The following is a 24,994-nucleotide window of genomic DNA, read 5'->3' as shown; positions in this document are numbered from 1 at the left end:
AGTTTCTTATCCAATAGATATGCATCAGGGCTATTGTTACAAACTTCTCCACCAATAGATGTTAGGCTAATTATACTAGCCAATCCTGTTCTGTCTATGCCATGTGATATATACTTTGTTCTAGCCACCATTAAACCAGAATCCATTTTGATACACGACCACCATGTGTCTTGTGGTTCTCCAGGCCAAGATGGCGGAGGCCGATCTTGGCCTGTTAATTAATTTTCCTTTACAGACAGCATATCTCTGGGGTATTATGATTTTCCCCCGACACCGTGTTCAGGAGAAATTATTTAACAAACTGTGGGGGACTTTTTCTCCTTTAACTCCTTGTGAAAATTAAAACTTTGGGGATAAAGTGACATTTTTGTCATTTTTCATTTACATATCCCAATGTTAGTAAAATCTGTGAAACATCTGTAGGTTCAAAATGCTCACTATACCCCTTGATGAATTCTGTGAGGGGTGTAGTTTCTAAAATGGGGTCACTTTTATGGGGTATCCATTGTTTTGGTACTCTAGGGGCTCTGCAAATGAGGCATGGCGCCTGAAAACTATTCCAGCAAAATCTGCTGTTCAAAAGCCCAGTGTCGCTCCTTCCATTCCATGCACTGCCGTGTGCCCAAACATCAGTTTATACTCACATGTGGGGGATTTCTGTGCACGGGAGAAATTGCACGATAAACTGTCAGATGCATTTTCTACTTTAACCCTTTGTGAATGTGTTAATTTTATGTCTAAATTAATGAATTATTGAAAAAAAAAGAAATGTCTAAATTTCACCTCCATATTATTTTTATTCTTATAAAATGCTTAAACGGTTAACAAACATCCCAAAGGCTGTTTTGAATAATTTGAGGGGTGCAGTTTTGAAAATAGGGTGATTTGTTGGGGTTTCTATTATATAGGTCTTTATAATTCCTTCCAGAACTAAAGTGGTCCCTAAAAAATTAGTTTGGGAGATTTTCTTGTAAGCCTTGTAACGTCCAAAATAAATTAAAAGACAATCAAAAGAGGAGGCCAATATAAAGCAGAGATATGGTAGATAATATTTATTCATGTATTTGGATGGTATGACTATCTGCCTCAAAAGCAGAGAATTTCACATTTTGAAAATTGCAATTTTTTCCAAATTTCCAGCAAATTTCCTATTATTTTTATAAATAAATACAAAAATATTGATTAGTGTTTACCATCAACATGAAGTATAATGTGTTACGAAAAGATATCAAAATCAAAAGATTCTCAAAATCACTTGCGTAAGTTAAAGCATCTCAAAGTTATTGCCATTTAAAGTGACATGTCAATTTTGAAAAAAAGAGGCCTGGTCCTTAAGGCACTTTTGGGCTCTGTCCTTAAGGGGTTAAAGGGGCTATGCTATATTCAACACTCATGACCTATCCAAAAAATAGGTGTTAAATATGTGAACACTTGTGCTTTTACCACTTGGTCCCCACCATTTGCAAGCTGCACACAGTATTATGTTTCATAGTGGCCTCTGCACACAGTATTATGTCTCATAGTGGCCCCTGAACACAGTATTATGCCCCATAATGGCCCCTGCACACAGTATTATGTCCCCTAGTGGCCCCTGCACACAGTATTATGTCCCCTAGTGGCCCCTGCACACAGTATTATGCTCCACTGTGGACACCCATAACAATTATTATACTCTGGGGTCTTTTCAGCATTCCCCAGAGTATTCACAGTATTCCCCAGAGTGAATTCAGCATGCTGAATTCACTGTCAGCTTTCTAGCGGTGTATTAAACCGCATGTGCCCCAGATGGTGAAAGGTCCTCTTTAAAAAGTGGCTAACATAGACTATAATGAGGTCCGCCGGATTTTCTACTGAAACCAGAGATTTGCGGATTTTGCTCTCTGATGATTTTAAGCGAAATCAAGCCTAAATTTTATTACACTCCTGGATTGAACATTTATACATTTATGCCTTCAGTCGTTGAGGTTAGAGGCATGGCTACTGAGGGATAAATCTAGGTAACAACAGAGAACACCATAGGTATTGTGCTGCATTTACAGTTCCACCTTAAATCTCTTCCTCTGCTCAGTAGGAGGGCAGGAGGGGGGAGGTCATGTGATCAGCAGGACAGGAAAACAAGCAGGGTACAGCATTCTGCAGTGCACTGATCCAAAGGGCTTCCTAGTGTGGATCTGTGGTGTAGTACTAGGTAAGTGTGAGCTGATATCTCATGCGATCATAGGTCATTGTGAGTGTATGCATGTATTGTGGAATCAGGCCTTTGTTTCTTATAGCATAGTGGTATTTGTATTTCTTCATATAGACGATCTATACCATTTACTCTACTCATTTTTACTTCTTCTTTGTATGTGCCTTCTTCATTTATATACGGATAGTTTACAGATTATATATGCATCATATTGTTACATTAAGAGGAATGTATATTATAAGCAAGTGAAGCTGTTAACATAACAGTACAGTCTTTGTAGGAGGTAGACCTAGGAATGCTAATAAAATGTAGTGAATGTAGATTTGCTGGATTATAGTAGTGTAATCCAGGTAACGGTAAATTATATTGGGCTAGAATAGTTGCATGATCTTAATTACAGATTGGAGAACACATCTAAGAGTGAAAAATGCAAACAATGTAGATTATGTTCACTTCCGTGCACATAATCCACAGCACCCTATTATTGTACATGTTTATATTCATACTTTAGAAGCAACAAGTATACCTCTGATGATTCTATGTTAGGACACATGGCCAACTTGTACGGGACCCTGATAAGGAATGCATAGACTGCTGTATCTCTGTGTTTCTGATTTCATACTAAGGATTTTTCTCAAATTCTATATGGCATGTCTGATGCAAAACACTTCATGACACTAGAAGCTCTGCTACTAGGGGAGAAAACTCCATAGAAAGAGTCTTCATTGAGCATCTATGTACAGGGGTACATGGGATGCCTGACCCTCCTCAGTACAGACCTGCAAGGGCCCCATATGGCTTTACTGTGGTCATAAGATCCTATTTAATCCTATTTAATATTTTAATTCTGGTGGACCTTTTGTTAAGGCTGTGTTCACACTGTTGTCAGCCATGGTAGATTTGCTGGAAAAAATAGCATAGAGTGCTAATTCCTCCTGTCACAAAGACAGAAACCACAATTAAACCTAAAGGGGCTCATGATAAAGCAATGATGTCTGTTAAACATGGGTGGTATACATAGTAGGACAGATCCAGCAGAGCAGCCTTTTAGGTTCCATTATGAACAGAACACATAACGGTAGTATGAACTGACCCTGTGATAACAGTGCAATGTGTACAGTCACATGCAACTGTAGCACATGTCAAATGTATGGAACAGATTTTTTCTTTTTAAGGGTTTGTATCTGCTATGTATCTATCATGTGTAAACATACCCTTAGGGTAAATTCACACAGGGTTTTTTGGTCCAGAGCCTGAGTTGGAGGCCGCCACCGCTAGATACCAGTGCAGTGCATCGGCATTCAGTCACGCACTCCGCTCGGGTTAGTCCCAAATGAAGGGGCCTAGTCGGGAGGGAGTGTCTTCCGGCAGCTGTCGAGAGGCGAATCAGCCTGAAAGAATGAGCATGTCGCTTCTTATTTCCAGGAGCCGGAACAAATGGCTCCTGGAAAAAAGAACTGACTGGCTCCCATTGATTTCAATGGGAGCCGTCTTTTTGGTCAGGATTTTACGGCCTCAAAATCCTGACCAAAAACCCCATGTGAACTTACCCTTATGCTATATGCACACAACCATGTGCATGTAGCCAGGCCATGATTAAACAGCTTGGACGGCAGATGGATGACATCCATGTGTCGCTGTGCCTCCGCTGCCCCATTCACTGATGTTAGTGAGCAAGGGCAGCAAAATGAACAGGAGTAGGACATGTCCTGAGTTTTGCTCATGGCCCCATACATTGTGAAAATACATGGTCATGTGTGTGCGTCATGGTGCTAACTGTGAAAAACAGGGTTGTGTGCATGAGGCCTAAGTGTATCTACACATAGGCAGCCAGTCATTCAATGAGGCTAATCTGCAGCTTTTCTGTACAGTATTCACAACATGCCACAGATTTTAAAATCCGTGTGGTCAATATTCCACATGTATTTAATTCACTTTTATTTCACGCTAAGTGTGAAAATCCTCATCAAGTCCTGAATACGTGAACGGAGGAACAGGCCTTCATATTCCTGGCTATTTTCAACATGCTTTACATAGTCAGCACATTCACTACATTTGGGTTTAAAGACAATAAGCAATGTATCTCGTGTCAACTTAATATTTGAAGTTTCCTGAACCTTCACAGTCCAGCTCACTGCAGGATGTCAAAGGTCTCTTACAAGATAGTTGGAAGCAATTTATTGCACATACTGCAGGTTCTGCCTCAGCTTCCCCCTCATATTTGCTGACTGTGCCTCTCTGTGTTCTGCTGACTGCAAGCGACCTATACAACTGAAATTATTATCTAAGGATGAAACTAGTAAGATTTACAGAAAAATCACCTGTATTTATGGTCATAGTTCCCCACTTGAACTCATCTACCTGTCCTTTGGTTATTGTCCTTCTCTTGCATTCCAAAGTAGATCTTTAACTAGGCTTTAAAGGGATCCTATCTTTCAAACCCTTTTTTTTCTAGCTAACACGTCGGAATAGCCTTGAGAAAGACTATTCTTCTCCTACCTTTCATTGTCTTCTCCGCACCGCCGTTCACTTTAAATTCCGATTTTTGTCGGTATGTAAATGAGTTCTCTCGCAGCACTGGGGGCGGGCCTCAGTGCTCAAACAGCACTGGGGCTTCCCCATTGCTGCTAGAGAACTCTCCAGCACCGCCTCCATCTTCTTCTGGAACAAGGTCTTCACCGCATCTTCTTCCGGCGGTGTCTTCTAACTTCTAGGCCTAGGGCAAGCCAATTGCGCATGCCCAAAGGCATTGAGAAAATGGCCGCTTCCAATACTGGGTAAGCGGCCATTTTTCTTGTGTTTAAGTCATATAGGATAGGCCATAAGCATCTCATGGGTGGGATGCTCTCAGGTGCACCTCCTTCCCTGTACTATACACATTGCAGAGCCAGAATCAGTGGGCTCCATGCCCTATGTGGTGGTGCTCAACTCCCATTGACGTTTATATTATAGTGTATTCAGGTGATACAAAAAGCCCTGAAAACTTGCAATGTACAAGCTGTTATTAGTCTTTTCCCTGTATACCTCCTATAGAATTGGGTCCATTTTTTTGTCTGGTGAAGGCATGGTGGGGCAAAAAAGGGCCTTCATGTCTCTCTAAATCCAAAATTGATTTCTCAAGAACAAGATGATTGTCATAAAGCTTATCTCTATTGCTTCTGTAACCTTATCCAGTGTTACAATTTCTGTATAAATCAAATCAAAAAAGCTTTATTGGCACGTCCGAATAGATATTTGGCATTGCCAAAGCTAGTAAAGTGTGTGTGTGTGTGTGTGGGGGGGGGGGGGGGTGGATTCGGGTGGGTGAGTGGTGGGTATGGGGGGGTGGGGTGGGTTGGTTTGGGATATAACAGTCCATGGAGTCTCATCTTCCTCTTAGTTAGTGACCGCTATATGGGGGGGCGGGGCGGTTGGTCTGGGGTATAACAGTCCGTGGAGTCTCATCTTCCTCTTCGTTGGTGACCGCTATATGGGGAGGTGGGGTGGGTGTATTGGGATAAATAGATAAATATAACAGTCCATGGAGTCTCATCTTCCTCTTATTTGGTGACAGCTGGACACGTATTGGGCAGCGATCTCCACAGTGGCCTCTTCTTCTCCTAGTAGGATGTAGAGTTTCCTCTTCTCGTCTGCAGATATGAAGTCTGGGATGTGGGCAGATAGTCTTTGGTAGTAGACGGCCCTCACAGCTGAGTATTTGGTGCAGTGTAGCAGGAAGTGGGTCTCGTCTTCTAGGGCCCCCTGGTGACAGTGCTGGCACAGTCTGTTCTCCCGTGGCTCGTACGTCTGCCTGTGTCGCCCCGTCTCTATCTCTAGGTTGTGGGCGCTCAGTCTATACCGGCTCAGGGTCTGTCTGTGCTTGGGGTGGCGTATTCTCTCCAGGTAGGTGGCCATGGTGTAGTCCCTTTGTAGGGATTGGTACACGGTGAGTTTATTGGAGTTATGTATTTCGTTTCTCCATTCTTCAATGTACCGCTCTCTATTTGCCTCTGTGGTCGCCTTTATTTCGGCCTTGGTTATCATCTGTTGGTGTTTTTGGTTTGGTGGTTGGCTGTTGTTTGGTTGGTGAGTGTCTGGTTTGCTCAGGTGGCTTAGCCAAGCTTGGTGGTGGTAGGAGTCAGACTTGCTCCCCTGGATGTGTGCCTGGAAAGCTAGCGCCCTCTTCTGTATGGTGAGCCACAGGGGGAGTCTGCCTAGCTCTGCCCTGCAGGCTATGTTGGTGGTGTTGCGATGGACATGGAGCAGGTATTTGCAGAACTCCAGGTGGAAGTTCTCTGTTGGGCTGGAATCCCACTTTGACTGGTCTGGGTAGGTGGCTGGGCCCCAAACCTCACTGCCATAGAGAAGGATCGGGGAGATGACAGCGTCAAATATCTTCAGCCAGACCCTCACCGGTGGTTTGAGGTGGTACAGTTGTCTTCTGATGGCGTAGAAGGTTCTGCAGGCTTTTGCTTTCAGGGTTTCTATTGCTGCTTTGAAGCTTCCTGATTGGCTGAGCTCCAGCCCCAGGTAGGTGTAGCTGTTGGTTTTCTCCAGTGTGGAGCCGTTCAGTGTGAATTGTGGGGTGGTGGAGACTTTATTGTGGCCCTTCTTCTGAAATACCATATATCAAAAATAATCAGTACATGCAGTCTTGTAGATACTGCAATTTTTTTATGTTACTGGTGGATGTCCTTGTTTATTGTGCCCCTGTCTGGCTGTCTGCACATATGGTATATGATATGTTCTTATGTCACAGATCACAATATGAATATCTCTAATGATATGATATTGGTTTTCTATTACAGATAGATAATGGCTCCAAACTGGCAAGTCCTGATTATTTTGGTACAAGCCTTTATTGTACCAGTGAAATTATGTGGTAAGTAAAATTATTACATAAAGAAACACTTTTGGGAAGAATTTCCTCCACATCTTAGTTAAATTAGCAGAAGGTGACTTTTAACTTTTATGAGAAAAATGCATACAGTTCGCACTCATAAGACTTAAGGAGCAGTGTGTTTTTGATACAAGTTTTTGATATAAGATTTTTAAATATTTGCACAATGGCTCATTGGTGACTTTCGATCCGACCAAGGACATCTGCGGAGAGTTAGTATGTACTCACTGTGTTTGCATTGATTTCCTCTGGGTAGACCAGTTTTGTCCCACACTCCAAAGACGTACTGATATGGAAAGCTCTGTGGATATGTTGGTACTATACAAGTAATAGAAATAAATGAGTTAGATTGTGAGCCTTGCAGGGGACAGTGAGAGGGCACATCTGCAAACTAGAATATGTCGGTGCTACATAAGCAAGAGAAATAAATAATAATATCTGCAGTAGGTGGCAACAGAGCTTAAAGGGGTTGACCACTTTCAGACCAATATTGACAAATAAATGTACAATAAAAAGATATACAATTTTCCAATATACTTTCTGTATCAATTCCTCATGGTTTTGTAGATTTCAGGGCTCGTTCACATCTGCGCCCGGTCTCCGTTATGCAGGTTTCCGTTTCCTGCACAAAACTGGGCAGGAGACAGAAACCTGCAGGACTCTTTCATACCCATTCATTTGAATGGGTTTGAAAAGTGTCCGGCTGTGAGCGCCGGTGAGCGTTTTATGCTCTCCACGGCGAAACCATTTTTTTTAAACCGGACACAGAGTCGGACATGCAGTACTCTGTGTTCTGTTTAACCCCTTCCCGACATGCGCCGTAATATCGCATGCGCATGTCGGGTCTGTAACTATGGCGACCGCCCGGGAGCCGGGCGGCCGCCATAGCCACCGGGTGTCTACTGCTTTAGGCTGCATTCACACAGAGTAACGCCAGGCGTCATTTGTGTGTAATTTGTGTGTCTTTTACGGCCGTCATAAAACGTTTACATAGAGTTCTATAGGAAAAGACGGCCGTCATTTACAGCCGTCATTGTAATGACGGCCGTAAATGACGGCCGTAAATGACGGCCTTCTTTTCCTATAGAACTCTATGTAAACGTTTTATGACGGCCGTAAAAGACACACAAATTACACACAAATGACGCCTGGCGTTACTCTGTGTGAATGCAGCCTTAAGCAGTAGACAACCGGCTCTAATGCCTCCGATCGGTCCCCGGTCCGCCGGAGGCGCCATTTTCCCGGCGGCGCATGGGCGCCGCCATTTTGGCCGGGATCGCCGGCTCCTGGAGCATGCTCCAGGGCTGCCGTCCCGTTGCCATGACAGCTGGGAGCCTTGTACAGGCTCCCAGGCTTGTCTGCAAATCCTCTCTTTTGCAGGCTGGTCTATGCAGCCTGCAAAAGAAAGGATGCTTTTTTGCAATGCATTGTAATGCATTGCATTAGTGATCAGACCCCCTGGGGTTCAACACCCCTAGGGGGTCTAATAAATGCAAAATAAAAAATAAAAAAAAAGTTAAAAAAAATATAAAAATATATAAAAAGAATTAAAAGTTCAAATCACCCCCCTTTCCCTAGAACACATATAAAAGTAGTTAAAAACTGTGAAACATATACATGTTAGGTATCCCCGCATCCGAAATCGCCCGCTCTACAAATCTATAAAAATATTTTTCCTGTTCGGTAAACGCCGTAGCGGGAAAAATAGTCGAAAGTGCCAAGCCGCCGTTTTTTCACTGTTTTGATTCTGATAAAAATTTGAATAAAAAGTGATCAAAGAAATAACATTTCCCGAAAATGGTAGAACTAAAAAGTACACCTGACCCCGCAAAAAAAGACGCCCTATGCATCCCCGTACACTTACGTATAAAAAAGTTACAGCCGTCGGAATATGGCGACTTTTAGAAAAAAATTTTTTTAACACAGTTTTGGAATTTTTTTTAGGGGTCAAAATGTAAATAAAACCATATAAATTTGGTATCCCTGGAACCGTACCGAAACACAGAATATAGGGGACATGTCATTTGGGCTGCACAGTGAACGCCATAAAACCAAAGCCCGTAAGAAAGTCGCAGAAATGCATTTTTTCTTCAAATCCACCCCATTCTGAATTTTTTTCCCTGCTTCCCAGTACATTAAATAGAATAATTAATGGTGGCATCATGAAGAAAAATTTGTCCCGCAAAAATTAAGACCTCATATGACTCTGGGAGCGGAGAAATAAAAAAGTTATGGGGTTTAGAAGGAGGGGAGTCAAAAACGAAAATCAAAAAATGCCATCGGCGGGAAGGGGTTAAAATAAAATGTTTTTGCCGCGGAGAGATCGAAGCGCTCACCGGCGCTCACGGCCGGACTCGGCATGACAGATTTCCGTCTTCTGCATGCAGAAGACTGAAACCTGATTAACGGAGTCCAGACGCTGGTGTGAACCCATGTCAGCTTGCTGTCATTCATTTTGTTACTTCTAGAGAATAAAAGTCTGACCATGGTCATGTGATTTACGGTCCATGGTCATGTGATGAGCACACAGTTGCCGCTCGTTATAGTCACAACACAATAATCAGACGTCTGCCTGGTAATCAGCTGTGCACCCGTGTGCTCATCACATGACCATGGTCAGAGTTTTATCCTCTAGAAGTAACAGAAAGCTTGCTGTCTTTCAGAAATCTAGAAAACCTTGAGGAATTGATAAAGTATATTGGAAAATTGTATATATTTTTATTGTACATTTGTTTGTCAATATTGGTCTGAAAGTGGCCAACCCCTTTAAGGCTTAGAATAGCGTCTCATATCATCACCAAAACTGAACATTACCCAAAAAACAGATGTTAGAAAACTAACCCATAGACTTGTATTTGGTCCATCAGACCAGAAAATGGACACATATAGGACATGTCCTGTTTTTAAACTGATGTTATTCATTGACATATGTATTTACACATCGAATCCCATAGGCGTGTAATAAAAAAACAGACGTGTAGTGGACATGTCTGCTGCCCTGTCTGAGAGCACAATAAGGTAGCGACAAACTCGCTGGATTTCTCTATGTGTCTCTTATGTCTGTCATCTGTGTAGCTTTTGAGCAATTTACACTTTAGTAGGTGCAGCACTTGCCTGGCACTGTAGCTCTAGGAGTCTTCTCAGAGTCCTTGGTAATTATCACCTTCAGGCTGACCCCAACCTGCAGCTTCTGATTGACAGCTTTCTCTCTATGCACAGTTAAAGGGAGAAAGCTGTCAATCAGCAGCCAAAAGTTTGTCAGAATGAGCAAGCACATCAACTAATAAAATGAACATTGCACAAAACTACTATAGCATAAAGGTGGTGACAGATTCCCAATAACATTTAATTGGTGAGTAGGTAAAAACTCATGTCTGAATTTATTAGTGTAGGTTATATTGTATACATTGCCAATAACATTTGTGGCACATTTGTGATTTATTTTTTTGCAGAAATTCCCGAGGAAAATAAACACTTAATAAAGTCATTGAATCTTAAACTATTGAGGTCAACACTTGACACTTCAAACGATGCCAATCCCAGTGTCTATGTTGGGCTGCGTCTTTCTGAAGATCATAATCTGGAAAAAGAGGATGAGTATTTTCAGAAGTTGAAACCGTCAATGGAGGCTATTTCCACCAGGTATCATATGTGTTTTTATATACTGCATTTATATGTTAGACATGTTCTATTGCTATAATAGTTAGAAAGTCACCATTGGGGTATGTAAGTTGATATTCTAACTTTACGAAAAAAAGAAGTTTAAAAGGGATCTGTCACATTGAAAATGTAGTGTAATCTGCAGGCAGAAAGAAAGAGGATTCTGGAAAAAGTTTCTGGAGAACACTGTTCATTCTGGGCTTATTGGGATCCTATCATTAAAATGTTTTTTTCAAGTGCTTGCTATTTTCCATTACCTCCCCCCTCCCCCGGGCCTCTACTTATTATACTCTGGGAACTGTAGGGACCCCATATTATGATAATAACACTGAATCAAAGGGGTGCCAAACCTCTCAAATATTTGTCAAATCTAAATTTGAAGGGTTCGCCGAGAGCGGCTCAGGGCTCTTGGGAGCTTATTATACTGTGTGGGGCTACACTTGAAGCATTATACTGATGCAGTATGGTTGGAGTCTATTATAGTGTGTGATGCTGCTGTGGAGCTATGTTGGGGGCTCTTAGCAGCATAATATACTGTTTGGGGCCACTGTGAAGTATTATACTGGGCGGGGTGCCTCTGGGAAGCATACTTAACTGTGTGGGGCCACTGTGGAGCATTATACAGTGGTGGAGGACGTGCTCTGTGGAGCACATTATAATGTGGGGTGATTCTGGGGAGCTTTTTATATCAAGTGTGGCCACTGTGGAACATTATATACCATGTGGAGTATTATACTATGTAGGGAGCACTAGGGAGCATTATATATACTGTGTGGAGATCACAGGACAGGAAACTGTAAGATTCATCGGTGTGGAGGGGACCCACAAATTCTGCCAATATTTGGCGCAGAATTTTGTGATGGCAGCTCTGGGTACTATATCTGTATCACAGCTCCTTAACTAAAATCTTGCACATGTGTATGATGCTCCATGGCTGTGTAATTCCCCATACAGTACAGTGCATGAACCAGCCATCGAGTTACTGTGGCACACCCAGAACTTTAGGGGATAATGATACTGGGAAAATACTCAGTAATCTGCAGTGCTGGTTGCAGGTGACCCTAACCTATCTGTATACAGTACTGGATTGTGGGGACAGCAGTAAGGATTGATTATATTGATTGTATTATCTCTGATTTTTGGTGTATAAATGTAAAGCTTTCATACCTACACCTTCTTAAAATATTACTAAATATTATATTATGTGTTAAGAAACTACCTATATTTTAACTCCGTAATGAATGTTATCCCTTTAGCTAAAGAAGGGCTTTACCAGTTACCCAAAGGGCTACCAGAGGGGTGACCTTTAATTTTAGAGCTTTAAACTTGTGTTGTATTAAAATGACTAAAGTGATCATTTATCAGCTTTGCAGTTGTATGTCTTTTTCTCCATCTGTTCCTTTCACCATCTCCACCTCTTTACATCCTTCAAGAAACGCCTCTCTGCTGAGATTACGTTTTTTTCTTTATAGCACTCATCATTCTCAAGTAATCACTTTTGTTACTTTTGGCACAGTCTATACTGTCAGATGGGAGGTCCTTGGCTGTAGCAAACAGACAAGGACCATCTATCTGATATCAAAGAGCATAATTGGGCTGAAACTGACACAAAAGATGTTAAGGAATGGTGGGGGCTAGAGAAAACATTCTAACAGCACCAAAGCACCTGCACCTATTGAAGGATGCAAAGAGTTAGAGTTGATGGAGGTAGTGAAAGATCCTCTTTAAATTCGTTTTCCGGCCTTCTAAAATTTATGATTACTCCTTAGAGGTAACAGTTGAAAGTTAGTGGTGATCTGACACCGCAAACCTATGCTGATCAGCTGCCTTACACAACAGCAGTGCTCTGTGAGTGCTGCTTCCCCTTCAATGTGATATCACGTTCATTGGTCACATGGCCTGTTTGCAGCTTAGTATCATTCACTTGAATGGAGGTGAACTACAATACCAAGAACAGCCACTGCATGTTGTACTGCACCATGCTTGGTCTTCATTGTAGAGTCCACAGTGTTTGTCCGGACACTGCGGTTTCTTTAAATAGCTTTTCCGATTTGGATAGGTCATCAGTAAAAAATCGGTGGCAGTCAGACACCATGAACCCCTGCCAATCTTCTACTGGTGACCTACTGAATCTTGTAGGGTTGGAAGCCCCTTTGGACTTCTGCTCATTCTAGGCTAAACAGTGATATAGGTGGCCCTGCTTACTGACTGACAGCTTTCTCTGTAGGCATAGTAATACAGATAAAGCTGTCTTGACAACTAAGCCTAGAATGAACAGAGATTTGTTAATAAAATACACGTTATACTGAATATTCTTCTACAAATCTATATATCAGTCTGCTCAGCTTCTCCTGCTCTATACCATGGTGCCATACTATGCATTTTTAACAAGGTAAGTTCTCTTCAAAAGGAATATGTCAGCAGACGGGCCCTTTTAAGACATAGCACCTGTTTAACAACTTTAGTGCCTAGAAAAGGTCAGGATTGTGACCATTTTACTATATTTATTCAGATATTTTGTTCCTAGATGACTTTTGGATTATTTTATTGACCGTCTATAAACTGAACATATTATTATTATTGTTTCCAAATATAGTAGATTGGGCATCAAAGAAAATGAGCCAAAGACAGGACTCATATCCCTGCAGCTGATGGCACAGAAGGTTTCATGTGACAACACAATCCGATCCGTAAAAAACAAGTTACTAACACATCTGAAATATCACCTTCACAAAGAGAAAGAAAATATAGGTAATTATGTATCATGAGTCCTGTCGTTTACTGTATATCTGACCAATGAATACTGTATGCATAGCAGTATAGCTGAATATCATCTAAGGAGATGACCCTTACATTACTTTTTGCCACATTGATCACATTTTATTCACATTGTGGATGATCACTGCATATATTTAAAGAACATATACATTGTCCCATACTCCTATTACCAATGTGAAAAAGTAAACATTAAATTTAAAGGGGTTATAGCTTTTTGGTACTGTTGTCTAATCCTATGGAAATCAATATCAGTTGCTAGGGGTTCAAAGCAGGATCTGGTACTACACTGTGGGCAGAGTCTAGAGCAGCTAGCTTTCATTGTGTGGTCACCATGCTGAGTTACAGTTGCTTCACATTTGTGTTGGAGTCTCCATCACAGTGATTGCTGAAAATGAACGAATTAGAATAAATTGCTGCAATTCTGATTTTTTTCATCCGACAGTGTCAGTTGAAAAGAACGGTCATGCAATGCATTCTTCTATAGTCAATTCTAGTTGCTGGATACTGTTGGCATTATGGAGGTCAGTGTATCCATTATTCTGGTCCTCCGATGGAGCAGAACAATGGACACAGGGGCTCAGATGGATATACATTCTGTTATTGCAGCTCATCTCCCAATCATATGATAAGAAGCTGAACTGTAATGGCATGGCTACTTCACAATGGAAGACGCTGCCTGTTTCCTGCTCTCTCCAATGTGTAGTTCCACCAGTTGCTGTGAACAGCTGAGTGGTCATGGTGTCAGGTGCTGGACCCAACAAAGTTTAAATTAGTGATCTACCCAAAAGATCATTAGTATCCAAAGCCTGAACAACTCCTTTAAAGAGGACCTTTCATCAGATCGGGCACATGCAGTTCTATATACTGCTGGAAAGCTGACAGTGCGCTGAATTCAGCGAACTGTCAGCTTTCCCGATCTGTGCCCGGTGTAAAGCGCTATCGTTCCCGGTACCGTAGGGCTTTAGTGTCAGAAGGGCGTTTCTGACACTTAACCAGGGACACCCTTCTGCCCAGCAGCGCCTATCGCACTGTACTGTGGAGCGGGGAGAAAAGTCCCCTCCCTCTGCTCACACAGCTCGTCCATAGACGAGCATTATCAGGAGAGGGAGGGGGGAGTTCCTCCCCGCTCCACAGTACAGCGCGATAGGCGCTGCTGGGCAGAAGGGCATCCCTGGCTAAGTGTCAGAAACGCCCTTCTGACTGTAAAGCGCTACGGTACCGGGACCAATAGCACTTTACCCCGGGCACAGATCGGGAAAGCCGATAGTGCGCTGAATTCAACGCACTGTCAGCTTTAGAGCAGTATATAGAACTACCTGTGCCCAAATCGGTGAAAGGTCCTCTTTAATAAAGGGCTGTCTTAAAGCATACTTCAAGTTATTAACAACTTTGAGTAACTTAATAGTACAGGTGAATAAAAGAAACTTTGTATTATGTTTTATCAAAGAAAAATCTTCCTTCTCCACTTTTCTACATATTAGAGAGGGGAGGAGTAAGCTAAGGCTGCTAGAAAAGACACTCGGATAATTACTGCTGTTACACTCTAAGGGTCCATTCACACGGAGTAAACGTGCGCTCATTTTGGCAAAATACACGTGTAAAGAATACACGTGTAAAAATAAGACTCCCATTGACTTCAATGACATTTTTTTACACGTGTAAAAAAACACGTCAAAATACACATCAAAATACACGTGTAAAATGTCATTGAGGTCAATGGGAGTCTTATTTTTACACGTTTATTCTTTACACGTGTATTTTGCCAAAATGAGCAGGCGTTTACTCCGTGTGAATGGACCCTTAGACTACTTGGCTTGTGCAGAAGAGGCTATTAGTGCACAGAATGAGACAATAACTAATATTATAATAGTGGTGAAACTTCAAAACAGAGGCAAAACTACTTTAATAACATGATAACCTAAGAAGAGAAATCTACAAGGAACTGCAGACTTTATTCGCTGTAGGCCCTGGCCAGATCAGAAGAAGGAGGCAAAATTTTGATCTGTAGGCATGTGAATAATAATCATAAAGTCCAGAGCGTGATAGACAATCAGGTTAGAGGAGCGGAGATGCACTGGACTACTTCTTTAAAGATAACTTGGGCTATTGGTCACCCTTGAACCATAAATTCTGCACTGTACAAGAACATCTTGAAGGAGAACATCTGGTTGATTTTTCTATAAAATAAACTGCAATTAGGTCATGTAGCAAAACATTAACCTAAAACAAAACCTAATCTAAAACAGCAACTGTATATACAATGTCATAGTAGGAACTGAAATAAAACACTTCCACATTAAAATGTAGAAATATGTCTCAGCAAAAAAGCACAATACAGCAAAATTCCCCACAGCAAACATGTTTGTTAGCAATTTGGCTCTTAAGGCAGTGTTAGTAGCTATAAGGGTCAGCAGCACCCGACAAACCCAGACAATGAGCACCTCCATGAATACAGATGGAAACACTCATTGCATTGTTAACAGATCTGTGAATTAAGTGCAGATTTTATCATTACATGCCTTTCTTTACTCCAGTGCAGGTAAGGCAGGGGGTCTGAAGAGCTAAAAACAGTAAGTGAGAATGAATGAATGAATGAATGACTGAATGAAAGAATGAATGAATGAAATCTGCACTTACCACTTGGTCTCCATAAAGCAGGAGGTGGGGGGTGGGGGTAAGAATAACACAATATTGTATTGTATAAGGGAAAAGACACTCAGATAATTACTGTTGTTACACTCTAAGACTTCTTAGCTTGTGCATAAGAGGCTATTAGTGCACAGAACGAGACAATAACTAATACTGTAATGGTGAAACTTCAAAGCAGAGGCAAAACTACTTTAAGAACATGATAATAACTTATCCAAGAAGAGAACTCTACAAGGAACTGCAGACTTGTAGACTTGAAGAATTCATGGTTCAAGGGTGACAAAAGGTCATTGTACTGTATGGGGGCTTAAGGGGGCTTAAGGGACCATTATATGAGAGCATTGTACTATATGGGGACATCAGGGACCATTTTATGGGGCATTGTACTATATGGGGACATAATCGGGCCATGACATATGTTGGAGCATGTCACTTATTTCTAAAACCAACATTATGTTATTTTTCTTTTTGTACAGCACTTAATGGAAAGCCACTATCAAACTACTACCAGTACAGCCTGGGTATCATAGCTATGTGCATCAATGACAAGTTTGCTGACAGGCATGTGGTTCACAAGCTCATTCTTGCTGAAGAACAAAACCAGTTTGGACATGGAGAATCGGTTTCAGTAGGTAGGAACAAATGAAGTTATTCAATGAAAATATATATTCTAACTTGAAATATTTAGATATTTTCAGTGAACCTTATACTGTTACAAAACTGTATAGTAATGGGATTGGAAATGAGTTTATAAGGCTGTTCATGGTATTAAAGATATGTCAATGTAAAATTGTCCCAACATTATATTTCATTGGATTAGTTCTATGAAGTACCACATTTCACATTGCTAACCGGATCAGGACAACTCCTAATAGACCTTTAGATTCACTTAACATCTCCTTCCAACTTAGAGTCCTTTTCACATTTGTGGTAGCAATGGTATAGTACAAAGCCTTTATAGAGCCACATATACAAATGGCTGCTATTATGTTGAACAATGTAAGATAAATGTGTAGAGTTATCCCTTCATTTTTGCTGTTATAGATACAGAAGCCATGGCCGGCATTGCACTTTTGTGTGTGAAGCGATTCAATAATTATCCGCGAGAGCTGATCTTGCATATTAAAAAATCAGTCAAAAGTATAAAAGACAAAATTTTGGCATCCCAGAACACTGAAGGAGAACTAGGAAACCTTTACAGCACCCCTCTTGCTATGCAGGTGAGTGTATACCTAGAGAAGCAATATTGCTGTTGTCTCACAAAGTGAATGACTCTGTATAGGCAAAGATTGCATATTATTTTAGCTGTGATTTGTTGGCGCTATCAAGAGTTTTCATTACTAAAACAGATTAATTTTGATTATTTATTAGTCTAAGGCTACATGTTCACACTACCGTTAGTAATGTCTGTTGCTGTCACCCATCATAGGATGACAGTAATGGACATTAACTTTAGTAGAGTAATGGACACAGATGAAGCCCCTTCCGTGTTTATTCCCTTTGACTCTAATGCAGTGGTTCTTATCCGGGGTTCGATCGAACCCTAGGCCATATGCACGGTTCATTTTGTGTACCAGTAAAAAAAATATATACCTATGTCTTGAATTTGGAAAAAAAATCATATTTGATTTATCACGGGTTTGGTGAATTTGCATAGGTAGGTGTGTTAGGTGTGTTTTGAAGTTACGGGATGGACACATGGACCCAGATTTACCATTGTGTGTACGACTAGACCCTGGTGTAAATTTTGCACATTTATTTTTTGTGTCATTAAATGTCAAAATTTTGTCATGAAATTCTCTCTCAAGGTAAGCCACTGTGGTAAATCTGGCCTTGTCTAACTAGACATAAATCTAGGCCATGGTCTCTATAAAGGGTAAGGGTTGAAAATGTTAGCCCGTGTATGAGTTTCGGTTCATTTGTCTCAAGAAAACTGCTGAGAAGATTGTTAGTCATATAAATAAAATATCTGTAGATAGAAATTAAGTAAAGAGGGAATGAAAAGATACAAAAAGACCAAGCAAGAACTTCATCCTGAAGGACTATTTCTTACAAGTCACATTTTTAAGTCTAGCAGTTTAGACCACTCTACTGACAGAGTTTATTACGTGAATTACTATTTACTACAATATTAGTAATCCTCTCTGCCTCTTCTTCATTAGTTTCTCTCCGCTTTGGGTGGCAGAAAAGACAAGGATACCTGTTCTAAAGCAATAACTGCCCTGACGAATGGAATGAAAGAAGGAAAGTTCTCAAACCCTATGATGATGTCCCAGCTATTGCCTGTCTTGTTTCAAAAATCCTATCTGGATATTGTTAATGTGGATTGTGACAGTATCACAAGTAAGTGAACAGGCGTTTAATGTAATTAACTAGATTAAAGGGGTTGTCTCAGCTTTACACCCCGTCAGACTGAAGCTGCCACAGTAGTAAGGTAGTCGCTGTTGAAACATCTAATGATTTTTTGGCTATAGGAAGATGCACTTACTCTGAATGTCCGCCATGTCATGCATATTAAGCCAAGTGCCCGAGTCCTCTCTGGAGACCGAAGACTGGTCTTTTGGGGCTAAGATCTCAACATAACTGTAACAATAAAGTGAACTGTACCCGGCTTCTGGTTATTTAATCATAATTATCATTCTGAATCAAGAATCTTGATTTTAACTATTGCTTATTATTTCCTATCTTGATGAAAAGTCCAGTATTTGAAGTTAAATATCATTAATTTTAACCACTTTTGCTCATTCTTTCTTTAGACAATCCTTTGTTAATCCCCAACTCACCCACCCTCCATGATGTTGTTCTTGGTGAAGAATTTATTCAAGTTCGGTTGATGGTAGAAGGACAGAATTTCAATGAGATAATTGAGGTCCCATCACATTCCTCACTTCTAGATATTCTGAAGACAGCTCAAAAGCAAAATGCTCTAAAATTTTCGTAAGTTCTAAAGTATGTTAACTGTATATGAGTAACTCTAATATAGCCCTTGTTGGCACCTCATACATACTGTATGTATTTTAGTATGCAGAATTTGACTAAGGTTAATTATAAAGGCAACCAAGAATAGATTAAAGTAGAACTTATGAAACTAATATAGATGTCAGGAATCTCAGTTTAACTGCTGTTGTTTTAAGGCTGCCATCGTGAAAACCTGTGACGCTTCTGCAGTCTTCAGTGCTTTCCTATGCTCGTTCAATTAGCAGCTGAGGAGGGATATTTAAACCATCTTCCTCCTCAGCTAGGTGCCTGCTATTTGGTTGTACTTAGTGTAACTTCCATATCCTGATCAGTTGTGCTGGACTTCTCTATATTGACCTTTGGCTTGTTACTGGAAATCCAGTTGTCGTCTGACTTTGGCCCTGATATAATCTCTCAGAGTGACCTTTAGTTTGTTACTGAAAATCTTGTCTCCTGATTTTGGCTCTGGCATTACCTCTCAGACTGATTTTTGACTTGGACAGGTTCACTCTTGATTTATCCTCCTGGTTTTAACTGCCTTGTAAGTTTATTATGGGTTCTGCATTGACTTCACATTATGCAGTATTTATTTGTGTGTGGTGATAACTTGGGCCCCAAATTCAGCACAAGTCCATCTAGCTTTGTGGCTGGCGCTGGTGAAGGCATTTGCATGTCTCGGATCTATCTTTCAGCATTGCATGAATGATAAACAGCTAGTTCAACAGCTCTCTGTTTGACAGCCAATACTGATATTTGCTCCAGAGACACTATCCTAACAATAGGACTCACCAATTCAAGTTTTGCACACAACTGTGCAGTTGGTCCCTATTCTGTCTTATATGATGGTATTTTGACCAACTCTGTAGCAGTGAAGGAAAATGTACGTTTATGGATCTCAGTTGATTAACAAAAAATGAAAGGGGTATTGTAGCCATTACATCCTCTGATAAGTAACCTAGAAGAGACACAGGGAAGTAAAATCCAGTGAAAAAGGCTCCATCTTGTGTTTTGGACTGTTCATTTTTGCCTAGAATAAGCAATAATGAAACAGCATGAGACCTACAATGCACCATAAACTAAAATAATCATAATCATGTAGAATAAATTGTACGCTCTGTACTAAATACATAATAATAAAAACAATAATTAAACAGTATATAATATAATACATAATTACATTACAAATACATGATAGGTAGGGAGGCAGTGTATAGATAAATGCCATACAAATTCAATACAATAGCCAAAGGTAAAAATAGACAGCAGTAGTAGTACACATACAAGTAATCTAGCTATTATATCATAGTGTTGGGTTCAAAGGGAGTCTGTCACCAAGTACAAAATACTAAATCCATATATCATTTAATGGCCTGTGTGCTCCTAATGAATTTGGCAAGAAACGTGCAACAAAAAAGGAGCTTTTTTTTTTGTTAAGTATTCAGACACTTTAAGAAAAATATTGAAGTATTCTGAATCTGCCTCTGCTTTGTGTTAGATATTGGTTTTGGATAACTCATCACTTGTAATAATAATTGCAATTTTTATTCCTTTAGATTCGAAACCAAAAGTACAATGTATGGACCCTTACTCACCTCAGTGAATAATGTAGAAGGTTACTGGCAGCTTATGAAGGATTCAAATATTCCATTGTTACAAGGTAAATCTACAAAGCTTTCTTTAGATTACTTTGTTCAGGTTTTTTTTAGAAATAAAAAAAATGACAATAAATACAAAAAAAAATGATATTACAAAAAAAACTTGAAAATCTAATAAGCCTTTCTACTAATTTAGACTCCTCATAAATGAGATTACATCTATTTTATACAACTGGTGCTTATATTTCATGGGATGAGAGTGTGAAGAGTCTGACTCTTTTTGTATGTATAGTAAAAGAATGACAGAATTGAGAAATATTGGGAGTTTAGCTAAAAATAGGTCACTTTATGGCTGAGGCCCCACGTTGTGGAGACACAGCTTTTTTGTTTTTTGAGCCAAAACCAGGACTGCATTGAGCAGAAAGGAGAAGTATAGGGCAGCATGGTGGCTCAGTGGTTAGCACTGCAACCTTGCAGTGCTGGAGTCCTGGGTTCAAATCCTGCCAAGGATGACATCTGCAAGGAGTTTGTATGTTCTCCCTGTGTTTGCGTGGGTTTCCTCTAAGTACTCCGGTTTCCTCCCACACGCCAAAGACATACTGATAGATTGTGTTCCCTATATAGGAAAGTCGATGTCTGTAAAAGCGCTGCCGAATATAATGGCGCTATACAAGTATGCATAATAAATAAGTATAAGAGCTTCCTATATACAGTCCTATGAAAAAGTTTGGGCACCCCTATTAATCTTAATCATTTTTTGTTCTAAATATTTTGGTGTTTGCAACAGCCATTTCAGTTTGATATATCTAATAACTGATGGACACAGTAATATTTCAGGATTGAAATGAGGTTTATTGTACTAACAGAAAATGTGCAATATGCATTAAACCAAAATTTGACCGGTGCAAAAGTATGGGCACCCTTATCATTTTATTGATTTGAATTCCCCTAACTACTTTTTACTGACTTACTGAAGCACAAAATTGGTTTTGTAACCTCAGTGAGCTTTGAACTTCATAGCCAGATGTATCCAATCATAAGAAAAGGTATTTAAGGTGGCCAATTGCAAGTTGATCTCCTATTTGAATCTCCTCTGAAGAGTGGCATCATGGGCTACTCAAAAGAACTCTCAAATGATCTGAAAACAAAGATTGTTCAACATAGTTGTTCAGGGGAAGGATACAAAAAGTTGTCTCAGAGATTTAACCTGTCAGTTTCCACTGTGAGGAACATAGTAAGGAAATGGAAGACCACAGGGACAGTTCTTGTTAAGCCCAGAAGTGGCAGGCCAAGAAAAATATCAGAAAGGCAGAGAAGAAGAATGGTGAGAACAGTCAAGGACAATCCACAGACCACCTCCAAAGAGCTGCAGCATCATCTTGCTGCAGATGGTGTCACTGTGCATCGGTCAACAATACAGCGCACTTTGCACAAATAGAAGCTGTATGGGAGAGTGATGAGAAAGAAGCCGTTTCTGCACGTACGCCACAAATAGAGTTGCCTGAGGTATGAAAAAGCACATTTGGACAAGGCAGCTTCATTTTGGAAACAAAAATTGAGTTGTTTGGTTATAAAAAAAGGCGTTATGCATGGCGTCCAAAAAGAAACAGCATTCCAAGAAAAACACATGCTACCCACTGTAATATTTGGTGGAGGTTCCATCATGCTTTGGGGCTGTGTGGCCAATGCCGGCACCGGGAATCTTGTTAAAGTTGAGAGTCGCATGGATTCCACTCAGTATCAGCAGATTCTTGAGAATAATGTTCAAGAATCAGTGACGAAGTTGAAGTTACGCCGGGGATGGATATTTCAGCAAGACAATGATCCAAAACACCGCTCCAAATCCTCAGGCATTCATGCAGAGGAACAATTACAATGTTCTGGAATGGCCATCCCAGTCCCCAGACCTGAATATCATTGAACATCTGTGGGATGATTTGAAGCGGGCTGTCCATGCTCGGCGACCATCTAACTTAACTGAACTTGAATTGTTTGTCCAAAATACCTTTATCCAGGATCCAGGAACTGATTAAAAGCTACAGGAAGCGACTAGAGGCTGTTATCTTTGCAAAAGGAGGATCTACTAAATATTAATGTCACTTTTCTGTTGAGGTGCCCATACTTTTGCACCGGTCAAATTTTGGTTTAATGCATATTGCACATTTTCTGTTAGTACAATAAACCTCATTTCAATCCTGAAATATTACTGTGTCCATCAGTTATTAGATATATCAAACTGAAATGGCTGTTATAAACACCAAAATATTTAGAACTAAAAATGATTAAGATTAATAGGGGTGCCCAAACTTTTTCATAGGACTGTATTTGCCATTCCTTTTTTAGCCATTCTTGGATTTGACTCAAAAAAACCACAGCAAAATCTACAACAAAAAAAGCTGCGTTCCTGCAACGTGGGGCCTCAGCCGTAACTACAATTTGGATGCACAATAGCTCCTACTATGTAACATTGGCTACAAGGGCTTTCATTTTCCATTATTGAGGACATTGAGATAAATGGGGACTCATGGGGGATTTTGGGGAGTTCTGTGTTTACTGACTGGTGGTGTTTTATTGTAGGTATTGCTGATTATAGACCAGAGGGCGGCGAGACAATCATTCTACGACTCGGAAGTGTCTGATCCATGAAAAGTTCTAAAATTCAAGACCACTATAAAACATTGTTTATTATAAAAAAAATGTTTGTTTTTTTTTCTGTAGATTCTTCACACGTCAGATTTTACATGTTTGTTAAATAATTTTACTAAATAACCGTAAAAGCGTTATCAGTGGATCATCGCAGTAATATTTTTATGGAATACATAATACATGAAGGCTCATTTTATTGAACTGTACTTTACAGACACAATACTCAGGGCTTTAAGGCTTTAAACACACTTTTTGTAAGTGTTATCATTTTACTATGACAGATTTTTTCAGCATAGTCTCACAAAAGCACAAAAGTGTAAAAATCGTAATTGTAGAGACACAATGCAATGAGTACTGATGGATTGTCAATGTTAGTTGTCAATGTTGCCTTTATAAAAGCCTGTATAGAGTTTGTTTACTCAGTCAGTGCCAAACTGGAGATGTTAAATACGTTTCCATTATTGTTCCTTTAACTAGGAAACTTTTTACTTTCACATACCAGTGTCTCTTTGACCATATGAATGCATTGAAAGATTCAGCGGAATGTGTTACAGCTGTACAGAGATGACTTTATGTTGCATGGTACCCATGTGGTACGTTCTGTTGGTGTACTGCTATACATTGCACAAAACAATAGTGTCTGATTATAGTGCCCAAATAACAGCACCATACAATGTCCTAAAATAAACTTTCATGCAGCTGCCTGCTATACACACCCAACAACTGAAATACTGCTGTACAGTGCTAAAATATTACTAACATACGAAGGCCACATAACATCCTCATAGACACAATCTAATAAATATATACATATATTTATATATTATGTCAAAATATTTCTGCTTTACAAATAATATTAAGATCCAAGCACAACCGTAGGCCAGCCCTATAGCTGTATGGCTAATATACTTAATCGTGTTGTCTGGGATAGGAAAACTAAGCAGCTTTTTTTCAGAAACAGTGCCACCCCTGTGCACTGGTTGTGTGAGGTATCACAGCCAAGCCCCTTTTACTTCTATGAAGCGGAGCAGCAATACCAGACACAACTTGTAAACAGGTGTGGCGCTGTTCAGACAAAAAAGTAGCCATGTCGTTCAGATCCTGGACAATTCCTTTAAATAATGATGAGTCGGGAAATACAGTACTAGGAGAAGAAGTCGATGCATTTGGCTTGTAGTTCATAATACAAGTGATAATTGAAGTTATTAGTCTGCTGGTTATTATCATTCAGACTGTGTCATAATCTCTTGCAGTCAGTGGCCTTTATCTGTGCCTATTCCAGGGTTGTATGACATGTTAACAGTTCTATAATAGGTGTTAGAACAATTTCAAATGGCTGTAATGTAACCATAAGGCCTGAACCTCCTGTAGATTAACTGAACTTTACATAGATCAATATAGAACCCTATGGTGAGCTTGATTCAGTTCAAGTGTACAGTGGAAAGTCTGGATATTGTGGCCACAATACATCACCATTACAGCTGTCTACTACAGGATAGTTGTGATAGTCCTACGCTTACGTTTCAGAAGACAACACTGTAAATGGCTTGAATAACACTAGTTTTTATATATGTGATTATCATTATGTAACAAGTTAATACAAGTGAATTTTAAATAAACAACGTCATGTTTGAGAAATGA

At 40.1% G+C, this 24,994-nt stretch overlaps 1 protein-coding gene across 2 annotated transcripts; it reads left to right on the top strand.

Annotated features, from left to right (window-relative positions):
• The first annotated feature begins 2,068 nt into the window (after positions 1–2,068).
• Positions 2,069–24,994, top strand: TCN2 (transcobalamin 2). Of its 2 annotated transcripts, none has more exons than XM_075272682.1 (10): positions 2,069–2,188; positions 6,976–7,049; positions 10,520–10,709; positions 13,324–13,478; positions 16,631–16,786; positions 17,199–17,374; positions 18,317–18,497; positions 18,911–19,091; positions 20,666–20,769; positions 23,285–24,994. In XM_075272682.1, exons 2-10 carry the CDS (start codon positions 6,983–6,985, stop codon positions 23,344–23,346), a joined length of 1,272 nt encoding a protein of 423 aa, XP_075128783.1. In that variant the 5' UTR covers positions 2,069–2,188; positions 6,976–6,982; the 3' UTR covers positions 23,347–24,994. The 2 variants fall into 2 exon arrangements, with proteins under 2 accessions (XP_075128783.1, XP_075128790.1); XM_075272689.1 differs by having other exon boundaries at positions 2,096–2,188; positions 6,980–7,049.

This window comes from Leptodactylus fuscus, chromosome 1 (assembly GCF_031893055.1).
Source record: "Leptodactylus fuscus isolate aLepFus1 chromosome 1, aLepFus1.hap2, whole genome shotgun sequence".
Lineage (NCBI taxonomy): Eukaryota > Metazoa > Chordata > Amphibia > Anura > Leptodactylidae > Leptodactylus > Leptodactylus fuscus.
The sequence above is the reverse complement of the archived record's forward strand: the minus strand, read 5'-3'. Positions and strand labels throughout refer to the sequence as shown.

Excerpts from the sequence above, each read along its gene's own strand:
- TCN2 (XM_075272682.1), top strand. The coding sequence starts at position 6,983 with ATGGCTCCAAACTGGCAAGTCCTGATTATTTTGGTACAAGCCTTTATT. Across the intron at positions 10,710-13,323 it reads ATGGAGGCTATTTCCACCAG|TAGATTGGGCATCAAAGAAA; the intron begins GTATCATATGTG and ends TTCCAAATATAG. Across the intron at positions 17,375-18,316 it reads GCACCCCTCTTGCTATGCAG|TTTCTCTCCGCTTTGGGTGG; the intron begins GTGAGTGTATAC and ends CTTCTTCATTAG.